Here is a 21,158-nt window from a genome sequence, read left to right on the forward strand (position 1 = left end):
TTTAAAAGAAAATATACAAGAAAGGTGAAGACGATGAAGATCACAATTCACATTGTTGATTGTCTGTTCTTTCGAATATTCCACACTTAATTACAAAGGTAGCTTTGACAAAGCCTACAAGGAGATTCTGTTTATTTTCACACCACAGTTGAATTAGAGGAGGTACCTTAGGCAGGGGGTTGGAAATCTGTATTCCTTCTCAGAATAGTCCTTTTCTATTGGCTCGTACACCGTTGGAACACAAGCAGGGCAGAGAATCCTTACTACATGGTCGTGGACGACAGACACGGGGTCAATAAGCAGGTCCAACTGCGAAGTAGTTCGACCGAAGCATGTAGTTTTTTTTCTTAACAGTTCTGTACCTATTCTGTCTTCGAGCTTCAGGCTATTATCCCTATCTCGCAGGGGATCATCAGTTCAGAATGTTGCAGCCTAGACGATTTTTGTTTAATAGTCTTTAGCATGTGAACACTGGATACTAATTGAACGATTAATATGACTCGCTACAGGTTGTCTTGAAATACCCACTCTATGCAACAAATAACAACGCCACACGTTTACATTATAAATTGAAAACTATTATCACATTTTTTCGTGTCATTTTGTAGCTGATTGTCGTGCGTAGCAGCCTCCACCTTTTGTCTCCTTTTTTCTCGCATCTTTTCCTTTGGAGTTCCTCCCCCTGCGGCGCTGGGCGGAGTTTCCTACCGAACTAGACGCTCCTTTTGTCGGATCCGTTTCGACTTGACTCCCCGGGGTTGACGGCTTAAAAAATACACTTTAACCAACCAAAAATTGTTACCGCGAATACTTATCAGTGTCATACCAACGCTGGTGTCAAACTGTCACAGAAGGTGAGTGTTTGTTTGTCTTTGGAAGAAGATATAACCCATTTTCAAATCGTTCCTCCCCGAGTCTTTGTAACACTCATGGCGGCTGAGCAGTGTGAGCTCTTGGGCGAGAGCAAGTAGACGAGCCCGCTTTCGAATGCAACCTAGCGTATTTCAGTCATTTAAGTAGTTAAATACCTTATTTCTTGTGAATTTTTAAATTGTATTTGGCGATAATCTCATACGAATAAAGCCATTTTTGATTAATGTCACGTTTTTGTTCAAACAGACAGCAAAATCCTGCGATTCCGTGACAAAATACACGTGCAAGGTAGCATACACATAGACTAGACTGATAATTTGACATTGCACTTGGGTTTCGTGGCTGCCTTTATAAAGCATGTCACCTATTTGGTTACATTTTATTATTTAAAAAAAAGATGTTGATGTAGCTTAAATTCGTGCAGCGGATGCTACGTTTAATGTCCTGCCGGAATTAGGGCGCCATTACTGGGTAGCTAACAAATAGCCTACCGCTCAGTAACCACACTAAACTTAACTAGAAAGTATCTAGCTCGGACAATGCTATTAAGACCATTATTTCAATCCAAATTGGATATTGTGCACTGTACATTTATATAGTTTAAGTTTGTTATTTCAGCCAAATAAACTTATATTTGGGTCGTAGTCGACTACCTATTAAAACAAGTTGTTTGGTTCCGAAAACTTTGTCGTGCACATTATATCTTCTATGAGTGTTGTAAATAAAGCTTAGTTGAGGATTCGCAAGTTTGACCTTGTGAGCGGGCCATTATGACACTTTATGCTACACCGAGAAAGCAGCGCCTCGGTCGGAAGCACAGCTGCGCCACCGCTCGGGCGAGGCGGACGGGGGAAGGCGCGCAGTTTCTGGCAGCTCTAGTCAGCCGCGCGCCACGGAATGTGTAATCCGTTCCCAACATTAGAGGATCCAGTTTTCCCTGGGACGACCGCATGACATATTTCTGTTTAGGCGGAACTTTAACCTACTTCTGTGAGGACCATACGCTTATTTAGCATATTAGGATATGACAATTTTTCATTTGCACATAATTTTTTGGCGCTTTTGTTTCAAAAGCTTGTACATTACCTTGATGTAGCCTGCTACGTAATTGCAAAACAACAATAGCCACTATCAATAAGCAGTCGCGGTGTACAGTTTTCCCGACCAGTTTAAACCCGTATTTCAAGTGTTCAAGATTAAACTATAGCGCACACCACCCGTGTCCAGGGTCCAGTGGTGACACTTACTGGGGCCAAGGGCTACACGTTGAGATCCCCATTACAAGGTGATGTGTTATAATGGAAAGCCTGCATATCAGTGGCAGCCTTTGCTAAAAGCCTACATAGAAAGCATTTGTCAACCCACGCCACAGCGTTACACAAACAACAATATGGACCCCCATACCTGATCATTCAACGCTAGTTCAGTGACACACTGACACAGCAAGTATTAGTTGGAGTATACCAACTCTATCGACAGCCATACTGCAAATAGCACATCATTCAAGCAGCAAAGTAGCAGTACCATAGTAACCATAAGAGTAAACTGTATTTGACTCCATATTGGAATCAAAATAAATATTTCTGACTCAATGCAGACTCGATGACATCGATTAAGTCCAAATAAGTATCTTATCAGGGTAAGATGATTAAAATGCTGATCAATTAAGGTTCTTAAGCAGTTTAAAATGGTGGGATTGGGGAAGTTAAGGGGAAGTAATGTAGTCTATGTATGTCCCCAGGGCAATATCCACTTATGTAAATACTTTTGACGATCTTTTCCTTCTATACAGATGGTTCACTGTTCCTAACTCATTCTTTTGTGTGTGCAAGTTTTGTCATACAGATCATTATAGTATCTCAATTGTATTTTGGGGCCAGGGTTTTGCCAGAGATGCTCAATATTTCATAACTTCCCTCTGAATGTAAGAACACAGTCTGAGACAGCGAGCAAACCACTACTTAAAGACGTACTTACCACTAGCTCTGCTTCCCAGCAAGCAAAGATTTAGTAGTTTGGAAAAATGTAATTCTCAAATCTCAGGAACTTTTTAAAATGTAAATTTTCAAACAATGCCTGAGGAATCTGACCCTGAGTCTTTCACGGTGGCATGAAATGTGATATGTCATTTTTGTGGCATGGGAGTGACGGTTGTGTGGTTTCAGCCAGCTAGAGAGCCGGATAGTTGACCTGCACGGAGACGCTGCACCATGAACGGCAGCAGCAGCGCCGTGTCCTCGGCCTCCCAGGCTAGCCGGATAAAGACGGAGCCAGGTGAGCTGTGGACTACAGTACCACGTCGTCATTCACAAACACATGTTCCATATATGTCTGTGCTATGTTAAATGTAGTATCCCCACCACAATCATCTAGGTGTTAGAGCAACAGATATTATTCATTCCACCAATGACTCAGTTAAAGGAAAGGTGTCAACAGTGATTCCCATAAATGACTAGTTTTGCTGTCTTTTGTACTTTCTATGTGGAAACATACCCACATACAAATATACCCAAAATCCAACATGCTGTCATAATTTTGGATGGTGGTTATATATTTTTTATTTGTCTGTGCTTGTGTTTTTTCTGTACTTGTGTTTGTGAATGTTTTCTTTTAATGTTTTAAATGCCATCAACCTGCAAGGATGATGAAAATTATGTGTGGCTAAATTTAGCATTTTAGTTCTCTGTAAACAATTTTTGTAATGGAAGACTACCATGTTTAACAACAGGCTCTCACAGATTTGGGCAGTCTTCTCCTGAAAGCATGTACTTAACCAGACAATAGGTAACACACTGGAGATCATACATACTCCTATAGATGCTTCAGTCTTAGGAACCCAACCCCCCCCCCCCCCCCCAATCTTTCAAATGTGGGATTGTTTATGTCTAAGAAAGACTGCCAATGAAAGTTGAGGTATGTCCTGACTGACCACCCTTCACTATGGGACTGGAGTATGTTGGAATGTAGCCTAAATCAAACATGATTGATATTCAGGATTTTTCCTTAAGACTTGTTTGGAGGGCTCAAGTGCACCTCTATGACTCACTCTTCTCACGTAGAGAATGAAAAGTCAGGGGGTGGTATAGATTATTTATTTGTATCCAATTGAGCAAGATTTGGGCTGAATGTCCTAAAGTTTGAGCTTCACTTTAGATGGTTACTTGAGATTAAGGTCATTGTTTATTATAAACTAAATTGATTTGTACTGTACATGGTGTGTGTGTTTTGTATACTCATGTGTCTGCATATTGTGTGTGTTTATGTGCCAGATGAGTGGAGTAAGGAAGAGTGTCTTACTCTATTGGAGAGGATCCGTAGCTTGCTGCCTGATTTAGATGGCATGAAGTACAAGACAACAGAGTCTCACTTTGACTGGGAGAAGGTCTGCTTTGGTGGTTTCACTAGTGACATGTGCAAACAAAAGTGGCAAAAGGTGTCAACAGAGGTAAGCTAGAAGAAATAATGTTTATGTGACTGCTGATGTTAAAGGTAGAAAAAAAGAGGAAGGGGAGAAAAGGCCAAAAGGTTTTTTTTATGGTAGGAATGTGTTTTTTTGTGTTCAGGTGCGCAAATATCGGACCATGACCGAGCTCATTGTTGATGCAATTGAGTATGTAAAGAACCCTTACAAAGGGAAGAAATTGAAGGTAACGAATATGAATTTCAAAAGATCATATCACATTGGCGTGTTCTCTTACAATTTTGTAACCTAGTTCTTCTGATGGAAGTATATAGAAGTGTTGCAGTGAACAAAGTTGCAAATGTATTTTTGCAGTTGTCCAATGTACATCTAAATGACAATTGATGCTTTCCAACACCTCTAGACGCACCCTGACTTCCCAAAGAAGCCCCTCACGCCATATTTCCGTTTCTTCATGGAGAAACGAGCCAAGTATGCAAAGATTCACCCAGAGATGAGCAACTTGGACCTGACCAAAATTCTTTCGAAGAAATACAAGGAGCTCCCAGAGAAGAAAAAGGTTTGGCTTGATTTATTCTTTCTGATATATTGTCACAACTATAGCCGGTATGTAAACATAGATTTGGATGATTTATGACACATATGTGGTGTAGAAATTGCTCCCCACCTATGCTTTTAGTTTCATTTAAAGTATGTCTGCAGTAAGTATGCATTTTAATCTGTATGGAGGAGTCAGCAGGCTCAAAATGAGCAGCAAAGCGAGCCTAATGTTACAGATGGTGATACTATACCTAGTTTGGCTAATATTTTATAAATGCAATGTATTATTTGTTCCCAACAGCAAAAATACATTACAGAATTTCAAAGAGAGAAGGAGTCCTTTGAGAAGAATATGGCACGTTTTAAGTAAGAATAATTGTTAATGTAAAAAAAAAAGCATTTATATCAATAACAACAAATATGGGTCTCAAAAGAAGCACATTGTGTAGGTACTGATACTACCATACGTCATTCTGACCCTCAGAGAGGACCATCCAGAGCTGATAGAAGAGAGAAAGAAATCAGACCTCCCCGAGAAGCCCAAAACACCACAGCAACTGTGGTACAACCATGAAAAGAAAACCTACATGAAGCTACACCCGGAGGTAAGTTTTGCCTGAGGAATAAAAGGGTCTTGCTTAATTTACTTAAAGGCAGAGCAGCCTTTACATATCAATACCATTTTTGTACACCCTTTTACCATAGAGGGAAAAAAACATGGACACAAATCAGAACAAATTGTCTACTCATGGACTTGACCATCCTTGACCGCCACTCCCTGACCTTCTATAAGAAAATGTCAATTTGAATCAGCTTAAGTAATGAATGGTCATAATTAACAGTCCTCTGGGCTTGCCAGGTGAGCCAGAAGGAGCTCAAGGAAGCACTGAGACGACAGTGGTCCCAGCTCTCAGACAAGAAGAGACTTAAATGGATCAGCAAGGCCCTGGAACTACAGAAAGACTATGAGGTAAGGACTAAAAGATTCAAACATATACATAAAGATAGAAAACTACAGATGGCTATAGCAGTCCTGGGTCAATACAGACATGAATCACAGTGTTATACACTCCAGTCCATAATTATTTGTACATTGACACTGTTTGTTCTTTAGACTGTGTACTCCAGCATATTAGGTTAGGTTGAATGGAATAAAACATAATTCAAGACATTACTGTGCCGACCAATTTGCAGTAAAACTGTTAGCTGGCCAACCTGCTTAACTTGATAGCCAAAAGTATTGTTAGAACAATTTAGTAAGATTGCTCAGCCTTCATGTTCTTATTGCTGACTGTGCCTCTGGTCAAGTTGTCTCTGACCCAACCTCTGTCTCTGCAGGGGAGCATGAGAGCCTATCATTTAGCTCACCCCGAAATCAACTCAGACGAGCATGTTAAGTCCGTCCTCACCAAAGCAGAGCGCCAGCTCAAGGACAAGTTTGACGGCAGACCCACTAAACCTCCACCGTAAGTCTTTGTGCTAAATATGCAGATTTATTCACCGTGGTTGTGGACATCAGTCAGTAATACAAATAATGAATGTCCCAGTGCTATTAATACATGATTGGACACAATTATGAAAACCAACTTGGTTATCCAATTGGATCCCACCGTACATATCGTATGCGTGGTTGTTGAATACCGTAGTGACCGTAGCTCATTCTGAATCCGTAGGAACGGCTATTCCTTATACTGCGCTGAGCTAATGGTGAACATGAAGGATGTCCCCAGCACTGAGCGCATGGTGCTGTGCAGCAAGCAATGGAAGATGATGACGCAAAAAGAGAAAGATATGTTTCAGAAGCGCTGTGAACAGGTCAGACATAACACGTTTTGCATTCTTAAATCTTGTAAGTTCTTGGGTTGACTTCCATGTGAATATGATAATACTCAAAAACTATATTTTCCCCCACCCCACCACTGTTTGCCTACAGAAAAAGAAGCAGTATGACATTGACCTGCAGAGATTTCTAGAAGTTAGTAGAATGACTAATACATTTCTGGCAAAAAATATTAGGTTTAAAATATACATAAATATACCTTCTGTACATGAGCGTAAATGTTGCTGCTCCCACAGAGTCTCCCAGAGGAAGAGAGGGACCGAGTCCTAACAGAGGAGAAGCTGGGGGGGTCACGGCTGGGTATGGGGGCTGCGGGCAGCCCTCACAGAGCCAAATCCCCCTCCTCCAAGGTGGGTCTCAAAAAAGTCCAGGTATGTCAAGCTCTTCAGTCTTTGGGAATGGTGGGTTCTAAAGCAAGCAATGTCACATATCGCTTAAAAGGGATCAGTCAACTGTGGATGCTTAGTTTTCAGCTGTCTAGAAATATAGACAAAGTGTTTCCTAATGGAAGCTGAGCTGTCACTAGACTTAACAGGAATCGTTAATGCTTGTCACCTGCTGTGCAACCAACATGCAGAGATGGTCAACATTATTCTTTGCGGATGATTCGCTCTTTGTAGGAGCGTTGTCCTGAGCTGGAGACGTGGGCCCATGCTGCCGTGCCGAACAAACGGGACGGCAAGAAAAGAACTAAACTCCCAGAGACACCCAAGACGGCCGAGGAGATGTGGCAGCAGAGCGTAATCGGAGACTACATGGCAAAGTATAGGGTGAGAGGGTGTGAGATTCGGAACCCGACAGGGCACAAACCAACTTTAGAATCACCCTGCTTTAGCTTCATTTAATTTGAGCATTTCACTTCATGGTGTTGCCAACACCGTCAAGGGGGTGAGGAGATATCCAGCACACAAAAATAAATGTCCGTAAGCCTTTTCGGTTGTCCATCTAGGCGCTTACGTTTCCCCTTGTATGATACAGAGCGACAGGAAGAAGGCTCAGAGTGCCATGGAGGCAGCCTGGAAGGCTATGGAGAAGAAGGAGAAGATCCCATGGATCAAGAAAGCAGCTGAGGACCAGAAGCGATACGAGGTTCAGTACCGGCCCGTGGTCAGTGACCAGACGTTTTGACCACTGTCTTCTCCAGTGTGCTGAAGAAATGTCAAAATGTTGGTCGCCTGTCCCTTCCTCCTCCCACTTGCACCCCGTGGCCATCCTCCTCTCGACTCTCTCTCTCCCTCCCCCTCCCCTGGATGCATTTCCCTCCTCCTTTCCTCCCGCGTCCGTTTCCAACCATTGCACCACGTCTTGACATTATCTGGGTACACGCTAGTTTGTTGTATCGGTATGTGATACAAGTATGTTCGACTGTCATGTATTAAGGGATTTGTCTTTATCACTTGCAGTTTCATAAACCTCATGCATTGTGACGTGTGTGTGTGTGATTTGACTGTGTCAGTCCCATAAATACATTGTTGTACCCCCAGAGGGAGCTGTTGGAGATGAGGACGCCCCCACCTGGACAAGGACAGAGGAAACCGAAATTTGACGGGGAGCCCAAGAAGCCACCAGTGTAAGTGAACAAACATACTTTACCACTTTGCCTGTTAATTATTCACTCTCAAAGTTGTTTCCCCCTTTCTTGTCTCATACATAATAACCATGTTTTTTGTTGTCGAACAGCTTTTATTTTCTCACTACTTCAGTGTGTTTAGCCCTCCAGTGTAAACAGTCTAGCTTTCAACAAATTGTAGCCATAAACGAGTGTACTTCAACGTAAAGGGACGTCGTTTCCGGACTCATCTGTGCTCCTCCCCTGTAGGAGTGGATACCAGATGTTCTCTCAGGAGCTGCTGACCAACGGAGAGCTCAACCACTTCAGCTTGAAGGAACGCATGGTGGAGATCGGAAAACGCTGGCACAAGCTCAGCCAGAGCCAAAAGGACAAGTACAAGAAGCTGGTGGAGGAGCAGCAGATTGAGTACAAGGCTGAGCTGGAAGCCTGGGTCAAGGTAGGTCAGATATTGACCTACACATAAAACTATCAACTTACTTTTCACCTTGTTGTTGATCTTATGCATATCAACATTGGGTAGACGTAGAGTTAGGCGAGAAGGATGTTAAAAGGCCAAATACAATTAGCAGCTCGGTTTGCCTGCTTACGACAGACAAAATAAAGACTGAATCTTATCGAAATGAATGAAATTCATTGAGGTTAGGGTCCTGTTTATTTGAACTAGAATGTGTCTGTTTCCATTTCCCCATGTTCGTTCATTTCTGCTTTTTTTATTCTGGTTTATCCTTAGTCTCTCTCTCCTAATGAACGGGCACTTTATAAAGAGTTCTCCACCACGGTGAGTAACTGTGCACTCTCCTCACAAGATGGCCACATTTAACATATAACCTTTGTAGTTGTGTTCAGACCCCTGGAAATGATTTGTTTTATACTATTTAATACTAAGTAGTTGTGACCAAACGTTACAACATTGCTGATACTGTATGACAAATTCCTCTTTACTGTTCCAGTTCTATGTTAACATGCATGATGAGTAGGGAAACCACACCCATACTCTGTGTGAAGGGTGGATTATGTTTCATGCGTTATATTTTATAGGTTCCATATGTAACATTCTGTGTGTGCCAGTCCTCCCCAGTTAAATAAGGTTAACCCAAATGTTGCAACAATAGCTTTGTTAATATGACAATTGCTCAACTGACATTTTACACTGAGTAAACAAGTCAGTAGTGTACGCAAATATGTTCTCCAGGGATTAGGGATCACCTACTGTACGTGTAAATGCATTACACCTAGAACTAACAGTGCCTGTAAGATTGTCCAAAGTGAAAAAGTGTATGACTTAATAGTTTTGAATTAAGTACATTTAGTGTTCATTTACATAGTTTGTAAACCAATAGTTATCACAGATCAAGGTAAAATGAAGAACCCCCCAGGCTTCTATACAGCCCTCTTCTTACCCGACGTTTTCTATCCTGTGTTCATGTAGAAACGACGGACCACGACCAAAGCACGGGGACCAAGCGCCAAGATCCGCGTGACTGCCAAGGGGAAGGCGGTAGGTGCCAGAGCTGCAGCAACGGGGGTCGGGGTGGGCAAGCGGGCCATGGCGTACCGGGCCAAGGTAATAAACTGCTCATGCAGAGGCTCAGTCTCTCACACACACACACGCACCATAGTCCTTTCATTCTTTTCAAATTTGCCATGCATCATCCAACACACACTGATTTTGGTGTGGGTAGCATATGTGTAGGTGATCATTAGGCATGTGTTCTTGGTGCTTGGTGGGGGTTGATGAAGGTTAGAAAGCTCTGGCTTGTGAACTAGGACAGTTTAAGTTAGATATGGGCTCAGACCACCTGTTTGTTTGACTATGTGATGAAAAGGAGTGACCCTGTGATTTCCAGCAGGACTCATCAGACTCTGATGATGATAAGACTGACTCATCCGATTCTGATGATGACGATGAATCTTCAGGTAGCACCGACAGCGACGACGATGAGGCAAGTTATCTGCTGTTTTGTGGTACATCAGAAACAAGAATTTTCCTTTAAGAGATTGGTTTTGATCAGATCAAGTAAGAAAAATATATTGTCTGTGCTCAGAATGACGACGAAGATGACGACCAATCAGGGGACAGCAGCTCTTCCTCAGAGGACAGCAGTGATTCGGAGTCTGACTAGCCCTTGCCTGTACAAAGAGGAGGGGCTGTGCGGGACACGCCTCCTCGCAACTCATTTGTCCCGTCTTGACCAGAAGGCGGCGGTGACGTACCAGTGCTGGCCCGTGGGCTCTCCTCCCCCCATTCCAACTAGAAGGAAACGCAGGGGGGGGGGGATGGTGGAGGGAGATTCTCCTGATGACCCAGAGACTGAATCAGTGACGGGACAATGTCTCGACTTTAAAAAGGGGCTTAGTTACCTGTGTGTTCTAATGCATACATTTTTTTAATGCCTTTATATAGGTGTAATTAAAAACTGTTTTTTTTTACACTATAAAAAAAAAGGACATTTCGGAAGCAGTTAAAGCTTTATGAATTTTTTGAACAATTGGTTTATACAGAGTTAGGCTGGAAAAGGCCATATTGAGGTGTTCACTGCCGTTTTTTTGTCCTTTGTTCTTGCTGATAGCCAGCACAGAGGAAGGACTGTTGCTGCTTCCCCTCCATTTGAACATCTGACCCTCAATAATAAAAATGCACTTTTTCTCTTGTATTCTCCCTGTGTGATTTAGTTTTAGGTCCCACTGAAATGACTGGAAAACTGAGATCGAAATGTCTTTTGAAACAAATCTTCAATCCACACACATTAATATTTGGTTAAGGTCCTGGTCACTACAATAACCGCTGCCTTTTGCGGTATGTACCAATTTGAGTGTTGCATGTTGATCCACAAACCTATCATTAACCCTTAATAATCTCAAATGAGATCATCAGGCTTGACACTTAAATACTGAGACCATAATATAAAAAACAAAGCCTTATTCCTCTTTAAATTTTATATAGACATTTCAATGTATAAACAAGCTCTCCCACTCTTTACCCAGACGTCTGTACACTTGCCCATCCTCTAAACCAGAGGAGTGACACCAATTGTAATAAATAATCTGTGACACCCATGTGAACCACCTTTTGTGTAGTACATTTATAGTGCTTTCTGTTCACAGGGCACTGCAAAGGCTTTTAGAATGCTATAGCCATTTTCAAGAGCCAATAGCTACTTAAACAAATGTAACACATTCACAATATTTTACTCACAGGTTGTTCAGGGTGGTAACTTCACCATGTCTCCATTTCTCTCCTTGACCATGGGCTACACAGAAGGCTTGCAGTATGCACTAAGCAAAGCAAATGCATTTAATAACAATGGAAGTGAATGAGACTGTCCCAAAACTCACCTTTGCTATGTGTGACACAACCTCTGGGGTGACCAAAGTAGGCCTGGCCAAGTAAAATAAATACATTCTGGGGGAACCCTGGTTGATGAGACCTGCAACTCTGCCTCGTACCACCTCAATAGCCCCAGCTGAAACAGTTCACCATCATACAGAGTAGAGCGCTTATAATAAACATGTCCCATTACATTTCTGATGCAATTACCCAGCACACAAATCAGCCCCTTCAGCAGCACGGTAAACAATCATCCCAAATTCTTTCTGGACACCAAGATACTTTCTAAATAAAGATGTCACCTGAGGACTTTTGGTGCCATGAGAGTAGCAGTGGGAGTGGACAGTGGAACTCATATATATATGACACAGCAAAACAAAAACTGGGCAAAAGATCAATTCAGTAGCTCTTACTTTACCAATGCGGCATGTAACCTTATAAAAAATATATGCTTTTAAAGTATCACTTTACCCACATCCATTTCATCCAACCACTGATTTTGTCCACTGTCTTTCATCAACACTTCAGTGTTCCTATAGGTTTAAAATAATCTCAATCATTTGTTAATTTAAAAAAAAAACATTATCTGCATATTATACCATGTCAACTTCTTCCAGACGATGCTGCATGAGATCCAGAAGTGAAGTTGCAAAGTAGGATCTAATTTTTCAAAATACATTAAACAAATCAAAACAGTTGACTACTTAACACTTCCCACCCATATTTAAGTTTAGCTTCCTGTACATTACACAAAACCAAGAGCTGTATGAGATGATTTAGTAAGTAATTCAAAAATCAAAAATTTGATTTTCTTTTTAAACAACAGGTGTAGTTACCTGTCCCTGAAACCTCTTTACCCTGTACCTGACCTGAACACTGATGTCCCCAACGTGCATGACAGTGGAAATTAATGATACAAAAAGGGACAAATGTCCCCAAAAATCCATATTCAATATCTTAAACCCTATTGTAACACCAATCCAAAATCAAATAATTCCTATAAGAAATGTTCTTGATAAAATCTAATATGAGGATCTGCTACAATTTTTTTTTTTTTTTTGGGTTGACTTTTGAAAGACACTGGGCAATGGTGGTAAGGTATATTATGAAAAGTACTATTGTGGCAATAACATTGATTTACACATGTATGGCAACATGCTACTAAACATATCAAGTGGAAAGTAACTATTTTTGGCATGAGCTTAGTGCCATTTGGATACATTTAAGTTTTCAATGTTGTTAAAACAGTATTCCTCCCAGAAAAACATGTTTTCCCCCAATCCAACAAACACCCACTACACAATCACTCACACAAACAAGCAAGCACACAGTGAGTCATGTTGTCATAAGGGGATTTCCAGGAGTTTTTTGTTGAGGTACTGCTTCACCTCCTCAATACCATTAAGCTTCTCCAGCTCATGATAGGGCAGCTAGAGAAGACAAAAGAACAGAACGAAACACATAAATGGATGTCAATGGAACACTTACAGAAACCTCGTCAATGGCCGTTTTACATTGAAATCTGAATTTCATTATACTAAAAGTAAAAGGGTGTACAGGAATGACAGATACTTTGTTTTTGTTGCTAGAATCTAGTTGTTCGAGGGCCTGAACTCACCTGTAGGATGATGTATCCTAGTAGGTTTAAGTGACGATCTCTCATGGCCCGTGAGCCCACCAAAACATCAGAGTTATGGCAGTAGTGCCATTTATCATTCACAGACATGATGACCCTGAAGAACACAAATTATATTTTAAAGTCCATTAACTCAAATGTCCAAAAGATTTCGGGATTAGGCTACGCAGTAGGCTAGACAGGATCATTACATCTGTATTGAGACGTTTTGAACTTCGTTCAAGGAGATTATAGCCAAGCGGAATTGAGTGTGAAACTCTAAAAAACCTACAAAACGTATTACTTTAACGTTTTCAAGTTGGAAAGCACATACTGACCTCTTGACCTGCCTCTGGTCTCCGGCTGCCCTCTCCTCATCAGTCCGATTAGCAGGATGAAGATGAAGTGGTGAGGTGGGGCCTACATCCCCTTTCCCCCCTTCCGGATACGTCACCTCATCATAAAAGGCTGGCAGCTCACAGTCTGGCCTCTGGCTCCCTGGAATGACTGTCCGAGGCCCTCCCTCATCCTCCAGTATCTTCCCTATGGAGAACTGGAAGAGGGAGTCTGAAGAGGAGGGTCCCCCGGTCCCAGAAACAACGGTTTGGGCTAATCCATCAGAGGGTGGGCTGCTCAGTGTGGAGCTATCCTGGCTCTCCAAAGAGTGCTCCTTGGCCAGGCTGGAGTAGTAGTCAGGCGTAGGCACGTAGTAGGGGTTGTAGTCCAGCGGCCCACCATTTGAGCCCACACTTGAGGCAGATGTGGCCGGGCCTCCTGCAGCAGTCCGCATGTGGTGGGACAGGAAGGCCACCGACTCGGGCCCTCCGCCAAGAACGTCCGTCGTGGGCCGCTGGTCACAAGACTCTTCTAATGAAGCAAAGGGGGAGAACTTCTGAAAGTCGGAGGAGAGGGCCGCAACAGAACCGGTCCCCTCTAGAGCCTTCGGAACGTTGTTAATTGTGGAAAGGCAGCCTGTGGAGACCACCCCCAAAGAGGCCACAGACGTCCTGATTGGGAGAACCCTCCCAGAAGCATCAATCCACAGCAAAAAGTCTTCAGAGGAATAGAGGTAAAACAGACACTGGTCAGATAATCCATTATAACTGCCATGTACAGTTGGCCTCAACTTATACACCTGAGGTACAATGACAACTTTTTGACACCTTAATAACACTACAGAATAGCGTGTCAACAGATCTTTGTGTACATCTCTGAGATATTTCCCCATACCTGTGTAATATCCGGGGGGCAGCACTTCATCCTGTTTGTAGCCATGCTCTCCCACTAGCTGTCGCAGGGCTTCTGCAACAAGACCCTTGTAACTGACAAGACACATAAACAAACTGATTAACAACTCTATTTTGGATATGTTTCTTAAGTAGAATTCCAAGTTTTATATATGTAGTATATACGGTACCAGTCAAAAGTTTGGACACATTGAATGGGAAAATGTGTCCAAACTTTTGATTGGTACCATATGTATTGTGATACTTTGCCAACCTGTGTTTTGCTTGTGTGTGTATGTGTATCTGTATGTGTGCGTATATGTGTATCTGTATGTGTGTACAGTACCGTCAAGAGTTTGGTGTCCAAACTTTTGACTGGTACTGTATGCCATTGTCAACTGAAGCGACCTTTCAGCTTTTTTCAGTACATTCAAAAACAATGTTTAAACCCTTATTTTTTTAATCTTATGTGAAAGTGTTCAAGTGCAAGAGACACATTTAGATTTTGTGGATAATTTAACTGAAAAGTGAACTTTAAAGGGCAATGCAGTTCCCATTTTCCATGAATCACGCCCCAGCAACAAGCATGTCTGCCATGTACACAGGCCCTGTAACCACGGTCCCTGTAACCACGGTCCCTGTCCCCCCACAGTACCTGTATTTGCGGTTGACCTCGTCTGCGGTCAGAGCGTGGTCGAACATCAGCACCTTGTGCGTGTCTTGCAGTCTGGGTCCAGTGTAGTCCTGGTACTCAAGCTCCACCGCTGCATCCAGCAGAGACAAGTAGCGGCAAACGATGAGAGCGTAAGGGCTGTCTACAAAAAACAAACAGAGGCAACACTAAAAGTTTAAGAGAGAAGATACTAGTTCATACATATGATACATACACAGGATGTCTCCCATATACACGGCACGCACATAATACCTTCAAAACATGCTCAGACTACTGTAGGTTTCCAAACAGGATTGCTGGAACATAATTGGCTGTAAAGTAGGGGACCGCTCATTTGTAGTGGACATTCCGTCGGCACTGAACTGTCTGTTGCTAAACAACTCTGAGGACCTCATTAGTTTACACAACATGTTCATAGGGGACAAAAGGTGTATTCTTACTTATTGTACTTTTAATGTGTCGTTATTCTATTTTATTTTATTTAAGTGGCAAATCAAGAGCATGCTTAGCTAACAAGTCTTACTGATGGGACTGCAGGCTGTTTACATCACATGCAGCTTGTTGAGTTTGTGCATGTATCTGTACTTGCAAGTAGGCCTACTCATATTTAAGTGCTTCTTGTACTCACTTGTGACGTTGCTGATGAAGGCCGTGGAAAAAACCCTGTGTAGGACCAGGCCAGGGAAGTGGCCCAGCTGGAACAGGGACATAAGGATGTTGACAGTGGCCAGAGGTGAACTCAGAGCTTTCAGTTCAAGCACCACCTCAAGCTTGGAGAAGAACTGGGCCTCATTGGATGGCCGGTAGCTCATTCGGCTGAAGGGGAACACCAGCTTCTGGATAACCTGGAGGGAGAATCAAACATTTTGGGGGGGATGTTCCAAGAGTCTTTGTGCAACAAGAAGACTTTGTGCCGCCCTTCCTCATGAGTTGAGCATTTCACTATTGCCTTTTCTTCTTTTCTACATACCATCTCTACCAGCCATGTAAAAAAACTACTTTAGGTCTCCAACAAATTACAGGTCCTTAAATTGTTAAAGTCTCCACATTTACAATCGGCCTCAACTACCCTTGCAATGGTACTGCTGCTAAAACATCTCATCATTCCTATTTGAAGTAATGTGAAAAGAAGGTTGAATAAATATGGGTCACCTTGCTGTCCAGATATTCACCCTTCTTGACCAGGAAGTTGGCAATGGTGTCAAGCAGGTGAGTGTCTCTCAACCGGTGGCGGGCAACATATTTGGCAATAAGGGCCATGGTGTATGGAGTGATGCTGTCCACCTTTTTAGGAAGCTCCTCTGTTAAGTTTTAAAAGAGAAAGAAGTTATGAAAAGTTGGAAAATATACATTGTGAAGGACTTTGTAAACTGACCATATACCATTCAAAGTCATTTATTATTAAAGCGTCATCATTACAGAATATGGGAAAAGGCCAGAATGATGCATACCAGCGAGGCTGTTGATGAACCTTTCCTGTCTGTTCTGGTAGAAGAGATGGGAGCTGAAGATGAGCTCAAGGCTCTTGTTGCTGGCCTCGCGAGCGCACGCTGCCAGCATCTCATCCAGCAGTGCCATCTCCTGGTCACGAACTCCGCTGACGCTGGCTAGGGTGTGCTTGACCAGCCGCAAGATCTTCCTGTGATACACAGAGATTGGATTGAAGCGATCTTCATTGCAAATCACTTTCAGCTAGTTTAGTCATCTACTTAAAACCTGCAAAGGGACGTTTTTACCGTATGGGTTGCTAAATTCAAAACTAGATTACATTTGAGTCCTTAAGTATTAGAATTACAATCCTATTTGCATGTTGTTATGTTCACAATTGAAAGACCAACAAATACATAAAAGGTTCATCAATTGCGTTAGTATTCCAATGGGCAAGACTCATGCATGCGTGCACAGCTCCATTTAAAAACTATGCTCGTGTTGGTCATGAACCCCACCTGTTGACTAGCAGCTGTTCTGGGTTGGGGTGCACGGTGTCAACCTTGGTGCCTCCATTGGCAGCGTCCTGTGGGTTCAGCAAGCGCCACTTTAGGCGATAGTAAGAGAGCAGAAGAAAGAGGGTTTGTGGGTGGCGCTCTCGCTCCAGATTCTTCTCCAGGCCCACCAGGCAGGCCTCAGTCAGTGGGTGCTGGCTGCCAGGGTGAAGCTTCATGCTGGAGCTGAACACCATGGACACATCTTTCTGGTTGAACTGGTTGAGACGGGACTGGGATTCCACCTCCAGGACCTGCACCACTCGCAAATTACTGGGGAGACCTGGTGGTATAGAAGGAAATAAACTAGAAATGAAATTCAAGATGATATTATAAGTAATAGCATAATTACAGTTATTTAACTTATTTATTACCTCAACTTTTAAGTAGGCCCAATATTTTTCTCCAATTGTTGTACTCAATAACATTGTAACAATAATATAACCTGCATTTAAAAACTCCAGAATGTGAAGTCAAACCTGTCAAATGTTTCATTAACAATGATAGCCCTAATGTAATGAACAACAAATATCACCCACACTGGGTTTGTGACCATTTCCCTCTGAAACATTTCCCATTTCCTACTGAAACAACATGGCAACAGTAGGTATGCCATGTTGTTTCAGTGAGGGACTCAGCTCATAGAATTTCCCCACATCAATTGATGTGGCACATCAGTTTGTGTATTTCCGATTCTTCTGAATATGTACATATTATACACAGTAAATATCCGTTAATGACTTACCAAGAGCTGCAACTGCATAAAGACAGTTGACTATGCTGAAGTTGTCAAACTTGGCACAATCGTTCACGATGGCGTCACACAGAGTCTGGAAATCCTGGTGCTCCAGGATCTGCCGTCCATTCCTCTCCGTCACCCCCGCTCCATCCCCTACTCCCGCACTGCCCCCTCCTGGAGAGGAGGATCCAAAGGCCACCTCTGTGGCAGCTCCGCCCGTTCCCCCACCAGTCTGCAGCAGCTGGCCAATCTTCTGCAAGGCTATAGGGTAGTGGTTATGGGAGATCTTGCCTGGATTCTGGGCCACCCAGCGCAGCACCTCATCCGGCCGCCGCGAGCGCTCAATTAAGCGTTTCATGGTGAAGAACGTGTCGTAGCTCATCTTCTCATGGATGAAGTTCCATGTCTTTTTCTTGCTGCTCATGCCGCCACTGTTGGCGTTGCCACTGCCTGTGCTGGCATAGTGGTGTAGGGGAGCGTGCTGCTGAAAGTGGGTATGCAGGGGCAAAGGGGGTGGTGGAGGAGGCGGGGCCAGGTGAGGTGGCTGCGTGTGTGGATGTGGGTGGTAATGATGCTGGTGGTGGCTGTGGAAGTGAGGCCCTCGGTGGGTATCCGGTCGGCCTTGGTAGAGAGGCGGGTATCTGGGAGGCGGAGCAGGAGCATGGAGATGGTGGTGGGCGTGGTGGTGAGGAGGCAGATGGTGATGGTGTGGGTGGTGCTGATGGTGGTTATCTAGTATGGGAAGCCCTGCTCCAGCCAGTCCTGGCCGGCGCGCTGGCTTCCCCCCAGCTCCGCCTCCTCCTCCTGCCGTGCTGTACAGGCGGGTGGCATACATGCCAGTGAGGGAGAGAGATGGGGCGCTGGGGAAGCAGGCGGGTCGCAGGTGAGGGAAGGCAAGGGGTAACAGGATGCTGCCACAGCTCAGGAGTCGCAAGCTGGAAGGCAGCCTCTGCATAGTACACCAGCCAGTCCACCTCTGAGATGTAACACACTAAACCTGCAAAGGACAAAAAGGGGTGAGTGGAGAGAGAAAGGAGGTGAAGAAATGCTATGGAGATAGGTAAATACAACTCAAAATTTATATTGAAATAATATAATTTCATAGTAATTCCACTTCACAGCCTAAATATTATGCATATTGTGCATGGTACAAACTGTGGCCTTAGTGACTTGCCTACAGGCTGTCTGCATGTGTATATGTGTGTGTGTATATGTGTGTGTGTATGTATGCATGTTTGTGGCTATGTGTGTGTGTGTATTTGTATGTGTGCGTGTGCTTGTGCGTGTGTGTACAGTACCAGTCAAAAGTTTGAACACATGGAAAAATGTGTCCAATCTTTTGACTGGTACTGTACATTGCACATAAAAAAAGACACTCCTGGTTGCTCTACTGTCACATGCTCTCATGTAAGACAACAGACCCTACATAAGACTTCAATATTAGTCAACAAGAATAGTATAGAGCAATTCTGGTTTGTAAAAATAAAAATAACAATATGAATGATCTGGTGGAACTGGATCATACTACAAAGGGGTTTCAAATATACATCACCATGTCAAGAGGCAAATAAACTTACAAAAAAATTCTCAATTGAGAATATATTATTTGATAATACTCTGATTTACTAAACCTAATGCAGAACATTAGACCAGGGGATAATATGTTTTCCTGGTACTGTATTTAAATTGTAAACCACCTCCAGAATATATAGGTCTCATTGCCTATTAATGTTGTTGTTATTACAGATGACTACCTGGATAACCCGGTGTCAAAACCTTTGCAATGAAGTGGGCACCCTAAAGTCAATAATATTCATAATTTCGAATGTTTATATTTCACACGATACATTACAACGTTGTACCATGGAAGGATGGTTGCATCACTAACAGTAGCATGATCTGGCCTTTAATAAAAAAGTCTAATAACGAATATTTAATTGACTTGTATACTACAATAATTTGTCAGTAACGATTCAGTATCTTGACCCCCAAAGCACTAGAGCTCCAAGTTGGCAGAGACCTACAACACCATCCATGCATAGATACAAAATTGTCATAGATAGAAAAATGGCATAGATACAACCATTGCTACGCTCTATTGGAAATTATTGGACGACCGGTATGGAAGGACTGTGTACTAGGGGGCGTGCATTTTTGAATAAATCGTGACGTGCCAAGGCCAGGGCAGCTCGGTTAGTAACTTGTTAAAGACAGGCGTTGGCTGAGGTAGCAAGCTATTAACAATAACGAGCACAGCCACTTTGCGTAGTGTTAATCCAGCAAAATGTTGCTTTCTTCCGTTGTGATTGTCATTATTTTAAAGAGTTAACTGGTACCAACCCCTTTGGCCAAGGAAGGGCACAGACATATTTAGCGAGGCTAACGTAGATATCAGAAATTAGCTAGTGCTAGCTGTTATTAACATATTGTACTCACATGTCTGATGTCAGACCAGCAGGCCAGAAAGTGGTGTCCAGGCGGCTGGAGTCACTTCAGCCAGCCAAGAGAAACCTGCTTTTCGGTTATCTTTAGACCTCAAATTATAATCTAGTTTGTCTGACCCCTTAGCTAGTTAAGCTAGGCTAGCTACTGTAGCTTCTTCTAGTGAAATTGTACTAGACTCGCTCTAGCTGTCTTCCCGGCCAAGCTATCTTACTTGTAGCAGCTAGCTAGCTAGTTACTCAAGCACAGTGCTGTTACTAAATTGTCACTCATTGGCATGTTTTTTATCCACAGTAAAGCCTACAGCTTGATTGTTTTCGCACGCCAAGGGGTTCATTCCTAGTTGTTAACTGACAGCATTTCTTCAAAAGTAGTATCTTTCGATCCCCCGTCCTTACCTCTCCGCATCCGACATTTCCCTTTCTCAGTGGTTTTTCATGTCTATTGCTGGGGGAAAAGAAACGTTGAAAGTGTATCACTGCCACCTACTGCCTGGAATGAGGCAGGAGCGAAAGGGAGTACGTTCTTTGCTCAATCCTGACATGAACCAATACGTTAAAGTGTGTTTCAGTCTCAGACTTGTTTTTACACAACTGAGGTCGAATAGATGCCCCTCGATACGACGTTGCTCTGAGTCTGACCTGCAACAGTAGGCTAAGACTTTGGAGTGAGATATATGATTTTTCTTAATATTTTTGGAAATGAAGTTCATGCTGTTGTCCTTGGAAGAAATTTAATAATAGTAAATGAAAATATTGAACGGTATACTGTCCTGCATACTATGCCAAAAAAAGTTTAGTCACTAGTTTGACCACCAGTTTATTTGGTGAGGATGACTAAACAAAATTCATCCTGCAGTTTTGTACGTATTATTCCTTGACATCAGATTATTCTTGGTGCTCTCTG

The 21,158-nt window shown here is 42.8% G+C and overlaps 2 protein-coding genes across 10 annotated transcripts; one reads left to right on the top strand and one right to left on the bottom strand.

Annotated features, from left to right (window-relative positions):
- The first annotated feature begins 276 nt into the window (after positions 1 to 276).
- ubtfl (upstream binding transcription factor, like) lies at positions 277 to 10,901 on the top strand. 8 transcript variants are annotated; one of them, XM_084707799.1, is made up of 20 exons: positions 277 to 854; positions 3,039 to 3,147; positions 4,143 to 4,318; positions 4,437 to 4,520; positions 4,698 to 4,853; positions 5,136 to 5,200; positions 5,319 to 5,439; positions 5,694 to 5,804; positions 6,173 to 6,300; positions 6,508 to 6,649; positions 6,768 to 6,809; positions 6,911 to 7,045; positions 7,295 to 7,444; positions 7,653 to 7,781; positions 8,159 to 8,244; positions 8,494 to 8,683; positions 8,978 to 9,025; positions 9,677 to 9,811; positions 10,098 to 10,190; positions 10,293 to 10,901. In XM_084707799.1, exons 2-20 carry the CDS (start codon positions 3,084 to 3,086, stop codon positions 10,368 to 10,370), a joined length of 2,133 nt encoding a protein of 710 aa, XP_084563925.1. In that variant the 5' UTR covers positions 277 to 854; positions 3,039 to 3,083; the 3' UTR covers positions 10,371 to 10,901. The 8 variants fall into 8 exon arrangements, with proteins under 8 accessions (XP_084563925.1, XP_084563930.1, XP_084563931.1 ...); XM_084707804.1 differs by having other exon boundaries at positions 278 to 854; positions 9,677 to 9,745; positions 10,095 to 10,190; XM_084707805.1 differs by having other exon boundaries at positions 278 to 854; positions 9,677 to 9,745.
- Positions 10,902 to 11,166: 265 nt separating this feature from the next.
- Positions 11,167 to 20,770, bottom strand: fastk (Fas-activated serine/threonine kinase). Of its 2 annotated transcripts, none has more exons than XM_084707796.1 (11): positions 20,651 to 20,770; positions 17,817 to 18,807; positions 17,036 to 17,354; positions 16,541 to 16,728; positions 16,242 to 16,390; positions 15,718 to 15,934; positions 15,072 to 15,231; positions 14,421 to 14,512; positions 13,529 to 14,243; positions 13,194 to 13,308; positions 11,167 to 13,005 (listed from the first exon to the last, which is right to left on the bottom strand). In XM_084707796.1, the coding sequence occupies exons 2-11, from the start codon at positions 18,763 to 18,765 to the stop codon at positions 12,919 to 12,921; spliced, it is 2,991 nt and encodes a 996-aa protein (XP_084563922.1). In that variant the 5' UTR covers positions 18,766 to 18,807; positions 20,651 to 20,770; the 3' UTR covers positions 11,167 to 12,918. The 2 variants fall into 2 exon arrangements, with proteins under 2 accessions (XP_084563922.1, XP_084563921.1); XM_084707795.1 differs by having other exon boundaries at positions 20,247 to 20,680.
- Positions 20,771 to 21,158: the final 388 nt, after the last annotated feature.

This window comes from Hypomesus nipponensis, chromosome 10, assembly GCF_054491055.1.
Source record: "Hypomesus nipponensis isolate SF chromosome 10, ASM5449105v1, whole genome shotgun sequence".
In the NCBI taxonomy this organism is placed as follows: Eukaryota; Metazoa; Chordata; class Actinopteri; order Osmeriformes; family Osmeridae; genus Hypomesus; species Hypomesus nipponensis.

What these genes read in the sequence shown, in the direction of transcription:
- ubtfl (XM_084707798.1), top strand. Translation starts at nt 3,084, where the DNA reads ATGAACGGCAGCAGCAGCGCCGTGTCCTCGGCCTCCCAGGCTAGCCGG. An exon ending in ACCTGCAGAGATTTCTAGAA is followed by an intron (nt 6,810 to 6,910) that starts GTTAGTAGAATG and finishes CTGCTCCCACAG; the next exon opens with AGTCTCCCAGAGGAAGAGAG. An exon ending in ACTACATGGCAAAGTATAGG is followed by an intron (nt 7,445 to 7,652) that starts GTGAGAGGGTGT and finishes TGTATGATACAG; the next exon opens with AGCGACAGGAAGAAGGCTCA.
- fastk (XM_084707796.1), bottom strand. Translation starts at nt 18,765, where the DNA reads ATGCAGAGGCTGCCTTCCAGCTTGCGACTCCTGAGCTGTGGCAGCATC. An exon ending in CTTCATCAGCAACGTCACAA is followed by an intron (nt 15,232 to 15,717) that starts GTGAGTACAAGA and finishes TGTTTTTTGTAG; the next exon opens with ACAGCCCTTACGCTCTCATC. An exon ending in TAGGATACATCATCCTACAG is followed by an intron (nt 13,006 to 13,193) that starts GTGAGTTCAGGC and finishes TGTCTTCTCTAG; the next exon opens with CTGCCCTATCATGAGCTGGA.